Consider the following 20,055-nt stretch of genomic DNA (forward strand, 5'->3'; position numbering starts at 1 on the left):
AGCTTGGTAAATCACTCCGGCGTATGCCATGTTTATTAATGCAATGCATTGATCTATGCATTTTTCGACCGTGAAATCGTTTGCCCCAAGTATGGTCGAGCTAATACGAACTGGGAAAACCCGATCAAAAGCGTTATCCGTGAAGCATCCAATAAAACGTTGATCTGCAAACAGTCAAATAAGATATTATCAAGAAAATCGTAGTTTATCATTATCGGTTTCGCAGTATTTTCATATCACCTGAATAGTCGACTTTACTACATTAAATACGCAAATTTGTTGTGCTTAAGTGGTTGAAAGTAGACAATCAGCTTATCAGATTCTGCGGAATTCGCCTAGCTAGGTTACGTACGAAATGACTGTAAAAACATAGGATTCAAACTAATGATTGTATGTGACATGAAAACGATTTTCCCCCACGTTGAAAGGCGACGGATAGGGTAAATGCCATTTCATAATGTTGCTTATTATTATATTTTATTATATTATGAGGGTCACACATGAAGTCAAAACTGCATGCAAAAAAGGACCCACACGCAATCACGCACCCTCCCACCTCATCGCACGCACCGTAGAGGGGGTCCGTAAATGATCACCCTACACAAATTAAACAGTTTGCAGTGCAGTTCACAGTTTTACTTACCTTCAGTCTGCCCGTCGACCAGTGATGTCGAAACCCCAATCCAAAGAACCCACAGCAAGAAACGATGACCATTATTGGTGTTCATTCCTTCACGTTATTTCCTTCTCTATCCCTTCACATGAAAACCTGATTTAATAATAATAATAATAATAATATGTCCATTTATATAGCGCAGTTACTATGTGCATACTCAACTGCGCTTTGATACTTGGTATCATATTATTACCCCGGCTGTAGCTGAGCCGCCATATTAATAGGCGCTAACGCGTTCAAGGAAAAATCCTACCGGGTACCCATTCACCTCACCTGAGTCGAGTGCAGCACAATGTGGATAAATTTCTTGCTGAAGGAAATTACGCCATGGCTGGGATTCGAACCCTCTGTTTCAAAGTCCGGAGACTAATCCACTGGGCCACAACGCAATACACTTGCAATGACCTCCCTGCGAAATTCCTTCAGTCCTGATTTTTTCTGGCACCTCAAGATCGTTTATAACCGAAAATTAGTTTCAGCTATAGACGCCTAACATTCTTCTGGTATTACCTGTGTACGTCAGACAGTGACCCTTTCTTACAAAGATGGTTTCATCAGTTAGAATTAAGATTCGTCGAATTCATTATCTACTTTTCTAGACAATTTTAGATCAATCTTTTCTTGAGTACAATTTGAATTTATCTCAGCTCTTTGTAAGATTGGAACTTGGATAAGCATGAATATCAAATTCCCAGTACGTCTGTTTGAGAACATGTCTATGGACTACACAGTTAATCACCTCACAAATAACTAAATGTGGAGGCTATAATTTCAGAAATATTAGCTGTGAAACTTATGAACCTTGATTGGGTATATCATGTTTAATTAGACGTAAATGTAAATACGGTCACGTTTTTCTGCTTTTGTTCTTTTCGTGTCGGTTTCTGGTCTGGATTGAAACTTGTGACAATCATCTGTGATGCACGCCGAGGTCATCCCAAATTTTCATTTTAACTGTTGAACGACAAACGGTAGTGCTAGACGGTCACAAAAGGACCCATCCATCGAAATGTACGTAACTTATTGGAAATACCGCAACAGTCTCTGTCCATCTGGAGTACTATAGGCCGGGTTCGCTGGTGTTAATATGTAGTTTTCGCACTGCAAAAACGCCGGTGTTGATTTAACACCAGCCAGGTATCGATATCAGAAAAATACCATAGACTAGAGCCCCGGGGGGCCACTTACATTGAGGAGTGGATACCATGCGCGACCAAAAAAACACGTAAAAAGGATATGTCTTTTTCAAGATAGGGCACGTTACGTACGTAACGTGATAAGGGTGTCAAAAACACAAAAATACTGAAAAAGGGTATCTATTTCGCTAGGAAAATTACGTGTTTAGTGTCGAATTTGCGGGATGATAAAACAAAATTAAAATGTTTTATAAAGGATGTCCTTTTTGCCTCAACACTTCGTGTTTAGAGTCCGATTTGCGCGAGGTGTAGAAGTGATGGGGTCGTACTAAACCAAATAAGATAAAGCCGACGACCGAAGGACCTGTAACAATAAAACATTCCTGTACTTAATTGTTTAGGGGTTCATTTCAGGGAAGATTTGCCAAGAGTATCGTTTTGTTTCCAATACTCGTTAAGGGTAGGGTTTCACACGCCAATACTTGTTAAGGGGTGCACTTTCAGAATATGGAAATTACGTGTTTAGGGTGCTTTTCGCGACCCCATGGTCGCGCATGGTATCCACTCGTGAATGGAAGTGCCCCCCCCCCCGCGGGACTAGAGGTGTTGAAACAACACCGGTTTGGCGTTAGGCTAACATCAGATATAAGCAACACCAATGAATGTTAAAACAATTATCGGTTCGATTTCTAAATGATGTTGTTTCAACACGTTTCTGGTATATTCCGATATAGATACCGGGCTGGTGTTGAATTAACACCGGTGTTTTGCAGTATGCTCCATGACGCACGACAGATTCAAACATAGAAAATAATTATTGTCACTTTGACGTGCATGTCTTATTTGACATTATTAACACGATTCATGAGGGTATCACAGGCCTAATTCATTCCCCATAGACTCATGTGTTAAATTGGCATTTTAAAAAATTCATGAAAAAATAAGGATGAAATACGGGGCTCGAATGTTTACTACCAGTGGATAGGATATATATCTGGCAATCCATATCTGATCAGAAAAGGGTCCCTCGACCGGCTCATTTTAAAAATAAATTGGCGTGTTTGAAGACACCTTCGGGGGGAGCAGATTCATCACCTCAAATATTTTATTAATACTTTATTAGTAGAGTAAATGGCGACAATAGTCAAATATGACTAATCGCCACTCAAACCAATATAAGAAGAAGAAGAAGAAACAGCAAAATAGCCCTATTCCTTCCGCTAGTGAAAATATAGTCCAAAATCGGTGATATTTCTTCCCAATTTGGAAAAAGGAAGTTCAGTAATTACCAAAAATAGAATCAATGTTAGATGGACAATCAGATGCATACACTTTGTCAATCAGCCATATCAAAATAAAGAAAATAGCAATGGGTTGCCTCGAATGAATATCTATGGCCTGCCACTAGTGATTAGGCCCGTGTAACCTGAGATGTACCGGAAGTTAAATTCATTTTAAAGACGCCAAGTGCAAGATGGCGTTTAAAAAGGGTCCCATTATGGTTATTCATAAGGAATCCTTCAGGTCTGAGGTCATTTATTTTATTGAAATGCATTTGATATCACAAGAAAAGAAGTTGAATTCCCTACATAATGTTAACACTTTGGACAATTTTGAGAAAATTGGATTCTAGAGCAAAAGAGATACAGTATTTTGGGCATTTGTGATCAATTGAAGTTAAAAACATGCATAGGACCCTTTCCATTAAATATTTCCCATGTTTACTAATATTATAATGTATACCAAACATTTTTCCCAAAACAAATTACTAATTATGCAAAACATTATATTACAGAATTTTCTCTTTAAAAATTCATCTTGCAATGTAGAATTAACATAACATGTCAATTTTTATAAATTTCGTTTAAAAAGAAGGCCGTCACGTTGAGAGTCTATTTGCATTCTCTATCTCTGAATGCGAGTCATTTCTCTCTCATATACAAACGCACACACACACACACACATATTATTTTTTTCCTCCTATCTCACATTGCCTCAATTTTTTTATCTTTCTGCATTTTCTCTTCACTTTCCCGCTCTCTCCCCCTCTATCCCCCCCTCTCTCTCTCTCTCTCTCGTGGTTACTCTTTCCCTATCTCTCGCTCACTCTTATGCTCTTTTTTCTCTTCCTTTCATATTTTTCTCTTCTTTCTTTCTATCTTTTTCTTTCTTTCTATTTTTCTCCTCCTCCCCTCCCCCTCTCAGAAAAAGAATATAACGTAAGTGTTAGGATGGGTTTCGGCCTAATATGTTCTGAATCATACGAATAATTTCAGTATATTACCCAATTTTTTTCAAATCATGTACCAGAAAGTCCTTAAAGCCTCACTTCTTTATATGATTGTGAGAAATAATGTAAATGAGACATGAGGCGATATATTTGGCACTTACATTTACATATCATCAAAGTCTGAGCATGCAAAGCCAATGATTTCAACAGGACAGAACAATATGTAGGAGAAAAATCTATTTATTTCTTTATTCATCAATATGTATGACGCAATAAGTTTTAAAATCTTTAATTTTCATTTTCAGAATTGTGTGTATAATTAGTAACGAAATCATTCAAATGGTTCCCCCAAGGTCATGAAAGAAAGGTATTTGTCTGAAAATACCTCATAATGAGTCAATATATACCATGAGGTTTTAACATGAACATAAATCAGTATTAAAATGGAAACAGAATGTGTTATGACCAGCCAAATGGGTGTTAACTAACACCAAAAAGGTATCTAACACCCCGGCATGATGTTTTTGCGATGATCGCAACACTTGATGAAGAAGCAATTAAAGTCCTGATGATGTGATTATACATGACACCCTTATCAAATTTTTAAACGAAGTTGGTGATTTTCTAATGTCAAAAGCGTTTCTACATAATCTACACTGTAAAAACTGCGGTGTTAAAAATGACACCAATTGGTGTTAATAGAGGACCACACCTGAGGTGTTAAAATTACACCCTAGAGATTAAACGTAACACCAAATAGTGTACATCTACACATTATGTACACCGGTTAACACCACAGTTTTTGCTGTGTATATCCACGAGGTTCCATTCTGAAGATAATCGTCCCATCAACATCAAGGATTCTCGTGTGACCTTTACATGAAGTCGTGGCCCTCGATGGTGGCGTCGTCGTGATCGGTGTAGCCCATTTCCGGGCAAGTCCCATCGGTGAAGCACTTGGCTGGGCGGTTCAGCAAATCATTGACGGTATTGGCGAATTTATCGCCCAGGAATGTCTTGACCCCTTTCACGCTGTCGATGAAATATTCGACGGCTTTCATGTGGTCGCAAGCGACGTCAAAAGCTGGGCATCCTGGTTGGTCCTTCCCGCCATTCGGATACCAGTCATGGTGCCCGCACTGCAAATTTTTGAAGAAGATTCGATATACCCAAATTACATTCTGTAAATGTTTCTTATTTGAAGTATATAAAAACTTTGTAATAGAAACGAAACCAGTAATATAAACAAAAAATCCATTTAGTCAAAATCAATTGCCGCAGTATAGGTTATTATTAATTTTTTTCGCAAAAAAAAAGATGAATGATAATAATAAAAACTCTTATTAACCCAGGTATGCAAAGGTAGCCACTTCAACTTCAAGCTATTTCTGGGGGGCTCAAAAAACTTACCTGACAAGGCTTGCAACGTTTACTTACGCAATCACGTCACGGCGCGCAATACGCGAATGCGTTTTTACGAAAGTATATATAGGATCAAAACTAGCCTCTTGTTGAAGCCCTGTCTGCTGCTTTCCGAGCGAACATGGCGAAGCAAGGGAGAAAGTGAAGCAGAGCGCAGCGAGACGCCAGAAATAATTCGCTACCCCAGCAACCCCCCCCCCCCTTTCGCTGCCCCTGAAAATACATCCCCCTTCGCGAATTAAGAAATCCCTCGCTTCCCTCGGGAAGCAGGGCCAGGGCCTCGACAAGAGGCTAGATCAAAACGTGATAGCTAGCTCGCCACGACGTGATTACGTGAGTAGACGTTGCAAGGCATCTAACATTGGTGACAACTACAATTCACCACTAAATTCACTGTTGTACGATGTTACCTCTTGCATCAATCCGGCGCCTCCAAGACCAATTTTGTCACCGTCGGTGTGTATCACATCCACAAACCCAGCATCGTCTCTACTCAGCCTACATGGAGGTTCCTCATTCTCGAACAGAGGACCTGCAGGATCCAATCCTAATTACAAAAAGAGCAAATGTACTTTTACCCATTCGTTTGATATATTCTAGGCCTATTCACTTCTATTCTCGACATGTAATACTAAATATAATAATGTTTTATTTACCCAGGGTAGCCACTTCAATCATAAGTCTGCCCTTCCAGCGGGTCCTGCATAACATAATATGTTAGTATTACCCTTCTCCAGTCTAAATGCTGAGCGCCAAGCAAGAAGGCAGAAGGTCCCATTTTTATAAGTAAGTCTTTGGTATGTCGACTCGGCCAAGGATCGAACCCATGCACGACCTCCCGTTTATGAGGCGGACGCTCTACCACTGAGCCACCATGCCAGGTCAAGCAAAAGTCAAAATGAAATTTAAATAAAGGGAATAATATTTTACTTCTAAAATTTGATTAACATGTTTGTTTGCATGTCCTGAACAGTCCCGTATGTGCAAAAACTACACAATGGCAACTTTATGTAGTAGACATTGAAGAAAAATATGAAACAAAAAATCGTTCCCTGAAATGGAGGCCTGCATAAATAAAGCCAAGAGGGCTTGTTACGGACGCAATTCCTGTAACAATGATATGGTTGTGGCTATAGTGTTTTAGCGTTGGTCCCTACAGGCAAAATGAGTAGATGGCGAATTCGCCCAGCTTGAGGGTCATGAAAACGCAATTTTCTGGGTAAGAGCATGTCACGTTTCACGGATATCGTAATCATCATAACGTAAAATTAACGAAATCTCTGCAGAAACAATAGTGGTTTATCTTTATTAGCCAAAAAAAAAATTGGGAACTTCAGTCCAACCTTGGATTAGTCCCTGATCGCAAATCTATTTCAATCTAAACAATTTATAGCAAATGATATATATTTCTTGGTACTGTACCTGTTATTCTTCCAAGTATCATGTTAGCTTTGGCGAGATCCTCGCCAGCGTAACCTGCGATGTGCGCTCCCAGACTGTGGCCAACGACGTGAATGTTGTCTAAATTGGCGCCAGCTTCGTTGACGAATCGTTTGATCAACGCAGAAATTTCCCTGCCGACAACTCGAGTGTTGTCACGACATCTATAGTACAGTAGACTTGATGATCCTCCACTCCAATCCACTAAGATAACGTTCATTGGCTCCTGGCGACATAATCATTAGTATGATTTTTATTCGGCCTATATCCAAGATATCCGTACTTGTCCGTACAGTACACAGTAAAAACGCTGTTCAAGATTTTATACAACACTGTTTACTATATGAACCTTGCAGTATTTGTTTAACCGTTTAAACAATCATGTTTAATTTATTGAAGATTAGATATTGAAAATTAAACTGGGCGTTGTGGCGTGCGCCTGTAATCCAAGCTGTGGGGAAGTTACAAATTGATGCAGAGGTTCGAGGTTCGAGCCCTGGTCACGTCTTTCGGATGGTGACGTTAAAGGTCGGTCCCAGACGTAAATAATCATATCTGATTGATACACGTCTGACAAAACTCAAATACATACATAAACTTTGTTGCTTAATATTTAAACACTTGTTAAACAATTACTGTAAGGTTCATATAGTAAGAGCGTTGTATATTTTTTACTGTGTATAGTTGTTTAACCGTTTAACAAGTGGAATTCAAACTTCGGTAGGTTTTAATATTTAAGTTTTAATACTCAAGTTCAAGTTTATTTTCCATTTCTACTAACAACATTATGAGCAAATACAAATCAAACATACATGAATATGAACAAATACAATGAAATATGATAACAATGATTTCAAATCAATTACGAGTTCCAAAACATTTGTAAAATTCACGAAATCTCTGCAGAAACAATAGTGGTTTAACTTTACTAGCCAAAAAGTTAATTGAATCTGATATGGAAATGAGGGGATCCACTAAAAAAGCATTGCTTGTCGAGCGTGGATCCCCTCTATGGTTGTTTAAACTGTATATGCAGCATTTTATTAAATTTTACTGCAGCGTTTTGCTTATTATAATGTAGCCCTTTATAATATGTATAATGATCATCGGTGAAATTCAATCCAGGATTACCTTCATTTTACACAATATTTGCTTTCTTTTTTCTATTTGTAAGCTTGCCCAACATTGCATTACAAATTTAGGTCCATGTTCTAACTTACCCTCTGTAGAAGCGAATCCTTCAGATCCTGCCAGAGGTCTTTCAGGTAACTGTCTCGCCATCCGTGGCACGCGAACACCGTCTTCAAATTGGGATCGTAGTTTGGCGATATGGGCTCGCTGCCAATCCAGTCAACCATCTGCATCGAATTTTGTTTAAAAAGAATTATAAGATGGCTAAATAATTTGCAGCTTGCTGATTGGTCAAAGCGTACCACGTGATCTTTCGCGAAAAGTGTCTATCCCTGCACGCCCGTGCGAATTTCGCGCACCCAAATTATCCAACCCACGGCAAGTGCAATTTCAAAAAAAATTATATTTGATTTAGATCTATTTCATTATTTCTTTCTCATATAAGGTGCTTAAAATTGCGTTCGAAATTACTTAGCCATCTTATAAAAGGAATAACGCATTTTACCCGTCGTTTTTCAGCGATATGCAGTGCACTCGAGGTTTCTTCTTCGCATGCACACTCCACACTCGCCTCCGGCTCGTGTGGAGTGCGCATGCTCAGAAGAAACCTCTCGTGCACTTCATACTCGCTAAACACCGGGGCTAAACAACTCCGGAGAATGCGTTATTCCTATAATTGCATCACGAAACGATTTCTTTTTCTGCATTTGGTTCCATTTTGGAGGACCATCTGAAATAACTCCCTCCCCATCGTTAGCTTTTGCATATCGTTTCATACAAATAACTTATGGAGGTGCCGTGGCCGAGTGGTCTGAGGCGCCAACGACCGGGGTTCGATCCCCGGCCGCGGCACCTATGCCCTGGAGCAAGGCATTATCTACACATGCTCTTTTATCCTGCTTTCAAATAAAGGTAAGTGCTGTATGCATCATTGGTAACTAGGTGTGCGTTTGTTTAAATAAAATGGATATACTATAGGTTCGCTCATGTACCGTGGCTGCTTCTAAATGAGTCTTATAAAAGAAATTATTTTGCAAATTGAGAAATCGGAATACTGCATTAATGGAAATCTCCTCGGAACCTTTATCTTTTGGTACTTACGATGGCAAAAATATACAAAATAATAAAAAAATACATTACCTCTCCCGCTGCGTCAGTGTTAGGGTTATACAACCAAAATTTAGTGTCTATTTCCTTTGGGTTGGACGGTGCCAGGCCATTGCAACTATAGTCCCGAACCTTGAATTCACCCAACTGTTCAAACCCTTCGAATATGACGTCACATCGACCTGGAACGAAGAAGGCAGATGAATTTTGAGGATGAAACATAAAATGGTTTTAGAGCGTACATCATGATATGAATGGGGGAGTCGATTTGATTTGAACTATTAATTTTCTTTTGCATAAAACACAATTATAACAAAGAAGTTTTAACTATATATCAGAAAAAAAAATACATCATCAAACATAAAATCACTTGCGGAAATAGGCTTGAGAAGATTATGGCAGCCAAAACATACATTAACATAATCATATTAAGTGAACAGAATGGATGGAATAATTACTGAAATGCTAATTTGAAAAATCAAGAAGACAAAAAAACAAAATAAAGACACAGTTGTGAAATAAAAAATATAGATAATCATGATGTAAAATGATGACAATGTTTACATCATTTCAGAACCAAATGTAGAGATAACCTTGAGGATTTCCTCGTAGAACACCACCCCCCCCCCTAAAAAAAATATTTAGTACAGCTTCTCTCTGCTTCTTTGAAAAACCATAAAAGGTTCTATATGCGGACCAAAAAGGTCCTAAACTGTCTAAGAATGTAACATTGAACCAGAAAACAAAATCTTGTAATGGTAATGCTGACTTACCCACAGCAAAGAGGCCGATGATGACGACAAACGCCGTGATTTGATTTAGCGAGGAAAACATGACTTTCCACGAAGTAAATGAGTAGGTTGCTGATGAGAACTCAGGAACAGAACTCAGTGATTTATCCTTATCAGTCCCTCCTTTTTATACTTTCGAGATTGATTCTCATGTGTCAATCAACCCATTTCAAAATTATCGATTGATTAATAGTTGGCCTATCTGTTTCCGTTCGCTTATTTGACAAAGAAGCATGTACTTAATTAAAAGAAGATCACTTACTAAATTTAGATGATCGTGGATTTGAGTGTAACATCTGCTTTTCGAGAGTCATGCATGAGAGTAATATTTTTCAACTGTGAATGGAGGAAAATGGGCCAGAATTTAACCAAGATATTTAGTCAAAAATCAATTACGCACTAAAAAAACCCACCAGCAATCAATAAATGTACCGTTGAACGGGATGTTTTTATTGGGATATCGATACATAACAGATTGGGTTCACAGTAGCACTTTTAACCATTTTAAATCAAATTATACTATATTTTTGTATGATAAAAAGCTAGATATTAATTCATACCTGTTACATGTAGATGAAAATTATTAAAAGGTAGGTGAAAGTTGATATCGAGAGACCGCGTGGCCCAGGGAAGTATAGGGGTGCTCGGGTGGTAAATTGCCAGTAGACTGCCAACTCGTCCACTCACCACTTGGTCTACTTTCATTTAGTCTAATGCCATCACGTCCATCACCATTTCGTCTAACAATTTTAGCCCATTAACCATTATGTTCCAATCCTCACTTCGTATATAAACCACCATTTCGTCTCATAACCGGTTAGTCTAATATACATTACATTTTCATTCATTTGGCACAATTTACAAATACAGTCTTAGTAGGTTATGAGACGGAATGGCATTAGACTAAATGAAAGTAGACCATGTGGTGAGTAGACGAACTGATGGTAGACCATATGACAGTAGACGAGTTGGCAATTGGACGAACTGGCATGAGACGAATTGGCAATAAACCCTCGGGGTCCTTAAGCACGCCCCCCCCCCCCCCCCCCCTCCCTCCGATTTGCACGCGTACGTTTGTTATTCACTATACAGCTCCTGCGAAACAGGCCAGCTAAAAAGAAGAAACTGAATCAAAATCACCTTCATTTTGTAGTGAAAAACTTTTTTCTTGTAAAAATTTTCTTCCAAACCAGCGCCCCCTGCAAATTTTGTTCATGGCCCTAAGAGACAGTAAAGGAAATATATTTTGAAGGCTTTAGGTCAAACCGCATGCTTGCTCAATACACAGAGGATACAGCGTTGTTGTTTTTTTTTTACATTAAGTCAATCTCCCTTATGGATCGATTATTTTCAGGCGCGGTTTTAGGAGGGGACTTTTGGAACTGAAGATCCCCCTCCCGCAAAAAAAATCGCTCAAGTCCCCCTTAAGACTAAACTACTTTATAAAATGATTTAATTTTTGAACCAACACTACTTGTTAGCGTCATGTGGGAGATGGGGCGTTCCCAGGAAATTTATCGTGTGTTACATCTCTGATATAACTGTAAACTCAATACACCTAAAAGAAAAATACTGCTATTGAATAGTCAAATTTGACTGAAAGCCGTAAAAATAACTAAAAAAAATGTTAAGGCTGTTAAACTATCGCTGTACTTGTTTAGGGGGTCAAAGTAAAGGGGATACTTGTCCAGGGTTCTATTTTGTTCCCGATGCTTGTTAAGGGTGGGGTTTCATGCGCCAATATCATTAAGGGGTGCATTTTTCAGAACATGGAAAATAATTGCAGGGCCGTCACCAGCTTTTTTCTAGGGGGGTGCTTTTTATGAAAAAAAAACACAAAAACACAAAAAACAACGTATTAACTCAATTTCATGCAGTTATATAGCCCGCCGGCCAGAATGGATATAGAAAGTACATACTGATCAACATGCCTATTGCTCCTCAATGCAGTTTCGGTGTCTGTGAAGGATACTGGCTTACCCCCCCCCCCCCTCCGGTTTTTTTTTATTTTTTTAAATTTTTTTTTTTGGTTCTGAAGGGAGGTGCGTTCGCACCCTCCGCACCCCCCCCCCCCCTGGCGACGGCCCTGTAATTGTTATGGGTGCGTTTCGATACCAAAATTGCGGTCGCGCCTGCAGGTATCCACTCGTTAATGGAAGTGCCCTCGTGGGTATTACTCTTTTTATAGTCTTAGGTCTGCTAGGTTTTTACAGTCAATACAGTCTTAGGTCTATCCGTCTAAGAATAATATCAAAGGTAATACGTAAAAAAGTATTGAAACTTTTGTATGTTCGTTTCCCTGGCAGTAATAGAATTGTTCCGACGGTAAAACGCAGTGGTGTACAATGGGGAAATAGGGGGGCTCTTGCACCCCCACAAAAAAATCACGACCAAGAAAAAAGATATAGGATAGAAGAGTGAAATATGACACTATTTTCTGGATCTCGAAATCTATCAACAAATATTATTTTTGTGGTGAAAATATTCATATTTTTGCTTGTTCGCCACTTTTCATGATAGATTTTGCCCGATACGCCCTATCTGGTCCACTCAATTTTATTGTTCGCCTATTACGCCACTAGTACGTTTACAAGCTGCAGGTATATGGTGATTAAAACAGGTTCGAGCATCAGTTTTTGTTCTTGTATTTTGATAATGAAATAAAAGCAGGAACCACAAAATTGTCTATTGGCATTGTTTTGATATTTAATCAAATCTAGGCCACTTTTTGATATCCTTGTATTTTGATGAAAAATCATAATTGGCCCTCTGTGATAATTAGGCCTGCAAGCTTTTTTTCTCTCTTTATAGAGGCAGAATCGGCTCGGGGGGGGGGGGGGCAAAACATTGAAAAGAGGCATATAACATCATAGTGGTGAAATGTTACTTTCTCGACGAAAATAGTGTTTACATATGCGTCGGTTTCTTTCATCCCTCATAATTTCCATGTGAGTTGAATAGTCTATATAACAAAAGAGGTAAAAAGTTCAAGTTCATTTTCAAATGGAAGTCCAAAAGAATATTTTCAAAAACGGAACTCGCCCATATATCATAAGTGATATATTCACTTGCATGATTGGTTTATTTTTTTCTTTAATAAGGCCTATGTATTTTCTGTCACAGTAAAAATTATGATATAAATTCATACAATGCATGCCTGCAATAACAGCTACACTGTAAAAACTGCGGTGTTAAAACTGACACCAATTGGTGTTAATATAGGACCACACCCTGAGGTGTTAAAATTACACCCTAGAGATTAAACATAACACTAAAGAGTGTAAATGTAACAACAAAAGGTGTTGTAATAACACCTATAGGTGTAAAACTAACACCACCAATTTAACACCGGTGTAAAATAACTGGTGTGGTCCTCTATGTACACCGGTTAACACCACATTTTTTGCTGTGTATATTCACTTGCATGATTGGTTTAATCTTTCTGTTATAAGGCCTTTGTATTTTCTGTCACAGTAAAAATTATGAAATAAATTCATACAATGTACGACTTCAATAAGAGATACCGAAACTTCAAGTTTTGTTGTATATATCTTATTTACTAGTCTTACATACATAGTCTTATAATGCCTATATAGATTGTAACCCCCCCCCCAAAAAAAAAAAAAAAACGGAAGTGTATTAATCTACGTACGCGTTCTAATACTACGATATTTACCACTGTTTACTGTTCAAAAATTAATTGAACATTGTCCACACAATGAAAGGCCATGAGTTATTGAAAAAATGCGTGGGATATTAAGTAAATATTATGATATCCAACGTATCTCGAACCCGGCTTATTGAATTGTCTAAATTTAGCGTTGCGTGAAAAAAAATCCCCGTATTGATCCAAAGCCAAACACATTGTACACGCAAATAGTCACAGACGGACATGATCTATAAAAACTAGATTATTCAAACATCAAAACCTTTTTTTTTAAAATCATGTTCAAGTCATCCACTGATCGGCAAGTAAATTAAACAGACCCCTCTGCCCTCTTCCCAGTAGCGGATCGTCACCTGGAGGACACAAAGCATTAGTGGGGGTGCACTGCATTGTTTGTGAACAATGCCGTGCCCTGCCCCCCCCCCTCCCCCCAATATGCTTTGTCTCCTCGGGGTCACGGTCCGCCACTGCCTCTCCCCCTCTCCTGAAAACGATTTTTAAAAAATCTATTTATAAAAAATAGTCTTTTGTTTTCTTTACCCTTTGCGCCCTGCATGATGTTGCAATCTTGCACATTAGTAAAAGTAAGCATGGTAAATTCAACAATCGTGAGTTCAGTATATATTTTCAAATTAGATAAGCTAATAAAAGGCAATAGTTATATGATGAAATCTATATCGTGAGTATCAAATAGTCAATATGGAATTTTGAATTGAGGAAAATAACATAGAAACAATTGACATTATTATGTAGGCCCTGGCCCAAAATTAATTCAGCATTTTACAACGCATTTCCACTACACACGTGTACAGGGTGTAGTGTAACAGGGAAAATAAGATTGTAAAAATTAAGATCAGATACCTGTGTATTTATGATTATTTGTTAGCTATAATGCCTGTCGTTTTGATATGTGGAACCAAGTTTTACGCCCATAATTTTTTTTTTAAATGAAGTCACACACAAAAAAGAACCAATTTTTCTTTAGTGATTCAGATAATTTGGTAGCAATTTGTGAAATATATTTTCATGACTACCCAATCCCTAAAAAGAAACCAACTGCGGCCCATTTCATAAAATGTTGATAGTACAGTGATCCCTTGCTGGAATGAAGAAACTGCCATGACGGTGAAACTTCTGCTTCACCTGATTCGCTCGTTCAATGAAAGTTGATATTTCATCAAGATTGGTCTCTTTTTATGAAATGTAGCCCGCATTAGCTTTTCACTATTGTTTATTGCCACAGAAAAAAAAACTTGGTTTTGCAAAAATGAATTTTGTTTGTGTATATTATTTTTCAAAGCTCAGGCATGATTTAAAAAAAAATATATTTTACTTTGGAGAAAGTGAAGAATGGACAAAGAGCTAGGTGGGTTTTTTTTGGGGGGGGTTATAGGCAGGAATGAATCCAGGATTGAGGTGGACATGGGGCTTTGGCCCCCACTTTTTTGAAAAGACATCTACACTGTACAAAATTGCCATTTGATTGTGATTTATATTTGGCATGGACAGCCCCCTCCCATTTTCGAAAATGTTCTGCGGCGCATGTGGGGTTGGGCACCCCCCCCCCAGAAATGATAAGCTGCCCCTCCCCCCAAAAATATAAGTAATATCCTCCCCCATCATTGGATCTGCATGGTAACCTCATCCCACTACGCGCTATGACCAACTATATAGTATGCAAATAGTCTCCATAAGGGTTTTTGCATGTAATATGAGTGTGTGTGTGTGGGTTCTGATGTGAGTGTGTTTGAATGTTTGGAATATCTTTTTATATTGTATTTGCCTCAAACATGTGTAGGTATGAAATTATATGTCTGTACTACACAAGATCACCTCGCCTATGATATTACAAAAGAACCAACATTCCGAATGATACATGAAGAGATGGCCAATATCCCGCCATGGGGGGGGGGGGCAGTACCCGGCCCTGATTCAATATTGCATATCTCTAATTTAAATATGAATTTAGACTCTGATATTTTGTATACACATTGTTCATGTGTTCAGGTACCAGGAAACATTAAAAAATAATAAAAATCAAAAATCACCTGTAGGCCTATCCCCATTTTTCCAGCATGCACGCGCAATTAATTCGATCGAACATAACTCCTCAAAATTGCCATTGGGGCACTGCCTTCTTTAAAGTGGAATTGAAGAATTTCTTGCAAACTTTTGGTGAATTTTGTAAAAATTTTCAATAAAGAAAGCTTAGGTAGGTCCTCCTCGGCCTCAGCCGGCCATGCGCATTATGCCACGCCGTCTGAAAGAAGACTATAACGTAAACACGTTTTACCGACGATTACCTTGGTCCAGTCGGTTCCAATTTCAACTTCAAGTTCAACTTCATAGTTCAAGTTACCACGTGAGTTTTAAAACGCTCAGCGTCGATTTTAAATTTTAGCTGGATCTTTTTTTATTCATGATTCGTAGAATTTACGAATTTTGACTGTTAAAGTTTACCTTAGACCTTTTAATTTTACGCTAGTAAAGTAGTAGTGAGTACAGACAGTACAGTCCCATTCATACAGTTTTACGATGTCTCTTCATAATGTTCCTCGTCTCGATCCCTTAAGTTAGCTTAACTCTGCGAGTGCGATTAAGTTAACCCGATTCGGGCCACCAAAACTTAGCATTTTTCAATAGTGGTTGCCAGAGGTAAATTTCTGGTTGCCCCGGGCCACCGCTAATGTCGAGCCTTGCTTGGATAATCAACTTGGCTGTCACGACATTGTCTTGTCAGATTTCACTTTTCAGAAATTAAAATTTAAATGTGAAGTGAAGATGTCGCTCCACATCACTCAAATTCAAAATATAGAAAGAAAATTTGAGGTCAACTCACCTAATGACTTTTAGGACACATATCTACAGCACAAATCTAATAGTGCTATTGCCTGACCTAGCCTACTTTCGATTTGGACGTTGGGAGGCGGGCTTTTCATGAAAGATCGGGTTATGCTGGCAATAAAGTAGACAGCTGGCAGCCGTCTATTTCGAGGATTTTTTTAACACTTTTTTTTTAATTTCTCCACGTACACAAATGGCTCGCTATCGTGCAGCCACCATTAGCCTTAGGGAAGTTAGGGGACTTGCAATGCAAAATCCCCCCGTCGGTGCTCTTCAATTTTTGTCTTTAATGAATAAAGATTTTGAAAATTAAAGCGACTAAAATGCAAATTAATATTCCCTCTTGGCATTAATTGCCAAAAAACGGAGAAAAATCAAGTGAAAAGGAACAAAAATAGTGAATTACCTCGGCTGTCGCGCAAATTCACTTCCCCGTTCTAGCTGATCTTAATTACATAAACATATGGCCATTGATTGAGTCCCCTGTACAGATTGCGCTAGAACTTCAGTTTCTGTATTTGGTGAGTGAAGCCAACGGAGTTCAGCTGAACAACCAACATAACAGAGACCGAAGCTTTTGGTCTAGCAATAAAGCTGCCGTGACATTGAATCTTGAACTTGGAACAATTCCATTCAGCAGGTCAATTTTCAAAGCTATCCCGGGATGAAAACATTCTTTGCATCAGCCATCAGTGCGAGGTGCCATGGGTGAAGTAATTTGATATTTCACTTAAAGTGAGAGTGCACAGTACAAGTAAAAACTGCCTCTTCATTTACAGCAACCCCACAGGAGGCTGAATCGCACTGATGAAATGTAGTGCGGCCTCTCTATATACAGCTGGGTTTTTACCTATTACAACAGGTCCTGGTAGGTGATTCCAAAATTTGACTTAATTTTAAAGGGATTGTCCAGGCTGAAAGTGTGTATCGCTTAATAAATAGAGTAGGATTCACTGAGCAAAATGCCGAAAATTTCATCAAAATCGGATCAAGTAAAGTTATTGGATTTAAAAGTTTAGCAATAATTTGTGAAAACAGTCGTCATGAATATTCATTAGGTTGGCTTATGATGTCACATCTCCACTTGTTCTATTGTATTTTATTTATGACATTAGGTTTATTCAAATTTTTTTCCTCCAAGAACTAGAAAAATTGGATTGACAACTGATTTAGTGCATTACATATTAATTTTTTATAAGGGAGACATATTATTCACACAAGTATGAAATAATGAAAAAAATAGGATTTTATGTAATAACATAAGAAAACGGAAAGTGGAGATGTAACATCAGCCAATCTAACTCAATCTAACATCGATAACTTTATTATTTGTTATGTTATCCGATTTTGATGAAATTTTTAGCATTTTGCTCAGTGAATTCTACTCTTTGTTTTAAGATATAAATATTTTCAGCCCGGACGATCCCTTTAATGTGGAAAGAAAGAACTTGTATGCATCAGTGGTTGCGTTGGGGATAGCATATTTAAGGCTGTGATCATGCCGCCCAATATGTGTGGCGGACCAATGGTAAGAGGAGAAGGTACAGCAACTAGATGATGATTAATTTTATGGAAGAGGGTACACTGAGCAAGAAGACGGCATGTAGAGACTATCCCATCTGAGTGCAGATACAGGGCTGAGGAAGATATTGAGGTCCTGTAGTCTCCGTGTACGAAGACAACGATTAGACTATAGACCAAAGACTATCTTGTCATCTGGGCTCTGTAACATGAAGGTTTGAGATGAATTACAAATATGAAAGAACCACACTGATTGGTTCCCGGTCAGTATTTTAAACAGAGTGTGTATGCAACGATGATTGTGATAGGTCATTAGTATTTAGCAATTGATTGCAAACCTTTTTTACGGAGCCCTGATCTTCACACAGCCAAAAATTTAATATATTTTGATCTCATAGTATTTTTTACTATTCTGTCTTTGTTATTTTCAAGCACATGAAAGTATGGACAGATGATGAACTTGAATCTTTATTTCAACAGAATTTCAGCTTGGGTATTGTAGATGGCGTACTCATACTGTGCTGCTGAAATTGAGATGATCATTCAAGATACCAGGAAAAATAAGGACTGGCGGAGAGAGGGAGAAATATGTGACGGTGTCCAGAACGAAGCAAAGGTTTGTCTCTAATTTGAAGCCTTGATCAAAAAAGAGCGCAAAGTTCACCAACATTTTGTGAGCAAAAACAGTGGGAGATGAGGCATCATATCCATGTATCAGATTCAAACTAGAAAAGCATTTTCTTTTCCTGGCCTCATAAGTTGCACAGACTCATGAACAAAAAAAATGCAATCATGCTTGAGTTACCATTTTAAAAATCCAATCATTATGTCTAATTAAGTTTTATGAAGGGAAATATTTTGAGGATCTGTTTCTTGACCAATGTTTGAAACAGACTGATGTGTGTAGTCAATTCTCCTTTTTGCCACTTTGAATGATATTTCCTGATTAGACTGCACTCTTAAGCTCCAAACTATTCTACGTCTAGGCCCTTCTGGGTCGATTCTTTTTTTTGGGGGGTAGGGATCTTTGTAAAAAGATAAAGCTAGCTGTATTATGGACTTGATTTTTTTTAGTTTATAAATTTTACGCTCTTATTATTACTGTATGACTTTAAGATTTTGAGGTTTTGTTGAGCTTGTAGATTTCAATGTATTGTGGAGATTTTCTCAATAAAAATAATCCTCTACTTGATTGAATGGAGCCCTGAATTGGGCAGAACTGCAACTTTATTATTAAAGCATTCTTATATTTTGCATTACCAAACCCTTTGACTTTGCTTGACTTTCATACTTTATTTTTCATTTTGTGCGTTTAGTGTGTCCCAACTCGTTTGAAAGTTCCACTGAAACATCATGATCATGTAGATGCAGAAATTGTAGTGGGAAGTCAACAGGAAGAGGTGCCTGAAGTCTGGAAAGATGAGATCATGAACCATTCTGCAGAGGGAAAAGATGGGGTCGTGAAAGAGTCTTCAGCAGAGAGAGATGGGGTCACAAATCAGTCTGCAGAGGATGGAGTTGGGGTGGTGAACCAGTTTTCAGAGGTGAGAGATGAGTTCGTGAAGCAGTCTGACGAGGAGAGAGATGGGGTCATTAACCAGTCTGTAGAGGATAGTGATGAGGTCATGGAACAGAATTCAGTTAAGAGAGATAAAGTTACAAACCAGTCTCCAGAGCATAGAGATGGGATCATGAACCAGTCTACAAAGGAGAGAGATGGGGTCACATCCCAGTATTCAGAGGAAAGAGGTTAAATCATAAAGGACTCTGCAGAGGAGAGAGACAGGGTTGTGAACCAATCTGTAGAGGAGATGGATGGGGTATCAAACCATTCATCTAAAAGGGCAGATGACATCACTGAGCAGTCTTCAGAGAATAGAGATAGGTTCGTGAACCAGGTTACAGAGGAGAGTGATGACGCCTCGAGGGGGCATTCTACAGAAAAGCAAGTAAAAGAGAACTCTGAAGATTGCTCTTCAGCTTCTGAATCGTTCATCAGTATTCAAGTCCGCTGTACCAGGGCATTTGCAGAGTAAGTACATACATGCATATCCCCTCTAAAAAGATGATGGCTTGTATTTCCAACCGAG

At 38.4% G+C, this 20,055-nt stretch overlaps 2 protein-coding genes across 4 annotated transcripts in view; one reads left to right on the forward strand and one right to left on the reverse strand.

Annotated features, from left to right (window-relative positions):
- Positions 1 to 4,822: 4,822 nt before the first annotated feature.
- LOC121431077 (pancreatic lipase-related protein 2-like) lies at positions 4,823 to 10,242 on the reverse strand. Of its 2 annotated transcripts, none has more exons than XM_041628557.1 (6): positions 10,196 to 10,242; positions 9,176 to 9,324; positions 8,125 to 8,262; positions 6,887 to 7,130; positions 5,875 to 6,011; positions 4,823 to 5,181 (listed from the first exon to the last, which is right to left on the reverse strand). In XM_041628557.1, exons 1-6 carry the CDS (start codon positions 10,227 to 10,229, stop codon positions 4,918 to 4,920), a joined length of 966 nt encoding a protein of 321 aa, XP_041484491.1. In that variant the 5' UTR covers positions 10,230 to 10,242; the 3' UTR covers positions 4,823 to 4,917. The 2 variants fall into 2 exon arrangements, with proteins under 2 accessions (XP_041484491.1, XP_041484490.1); XM_041628556.1 differs by lacking the exon at positions 10,196 to 10,242 and adding an exon at positions 9,916 to 10,028.
- A 5,635-nt stretch (positions 10,243 to 15,877) lies between these two features.
- The window catches only part of LOC121430451 (trimethylguanosine synthase-like), a 36,636-nt gene continuing 32,458 nt past the window's right edge, over positions 15,878 to 20,055 (forward strand). The window contains exons 1-3 of one of the 2 annotated variants that reach the window (XM_041627718.1): positions 15,878 to 15,962; positions 18,446 to 18,581; positions 19,282 to 19,997. In XM_041627718.1, coding sequence (XP_041483652.1) covers positions 19,777 to 19,997 — 221 coding nt within the window. In that variant the 5' untranslated portion in view covers positions 15,878 to 15,962; positions 18,446 to 18,581; positions 19,282 to 19,776. Of the gene's footprint in view, positions 15,963 to 18,397; positions 18,582 to 19,281; positions 19,998 to 20,055 lie in introns of both variants that reach the window. The other variant, XM_041627717.1, reaches the window with a different exon arrangement.

The sequence above is a fragment of the Lytechinus variegatus genome, chromosome 17 (assembly GCF_018143015.1).
Source record: "Lytechinus variegatus isolate NC3 chromosome 17, Lvar_3.0, whole genome shotgun sequence".
In the NCBI taxonomy this organism is placed as follows: Eukaryota; Metazoa; Echinodermata; class Echinoidea; order Temnopleuroida; family Toxopneustidae; genus Lytechinus; species Lytechinus variegatus.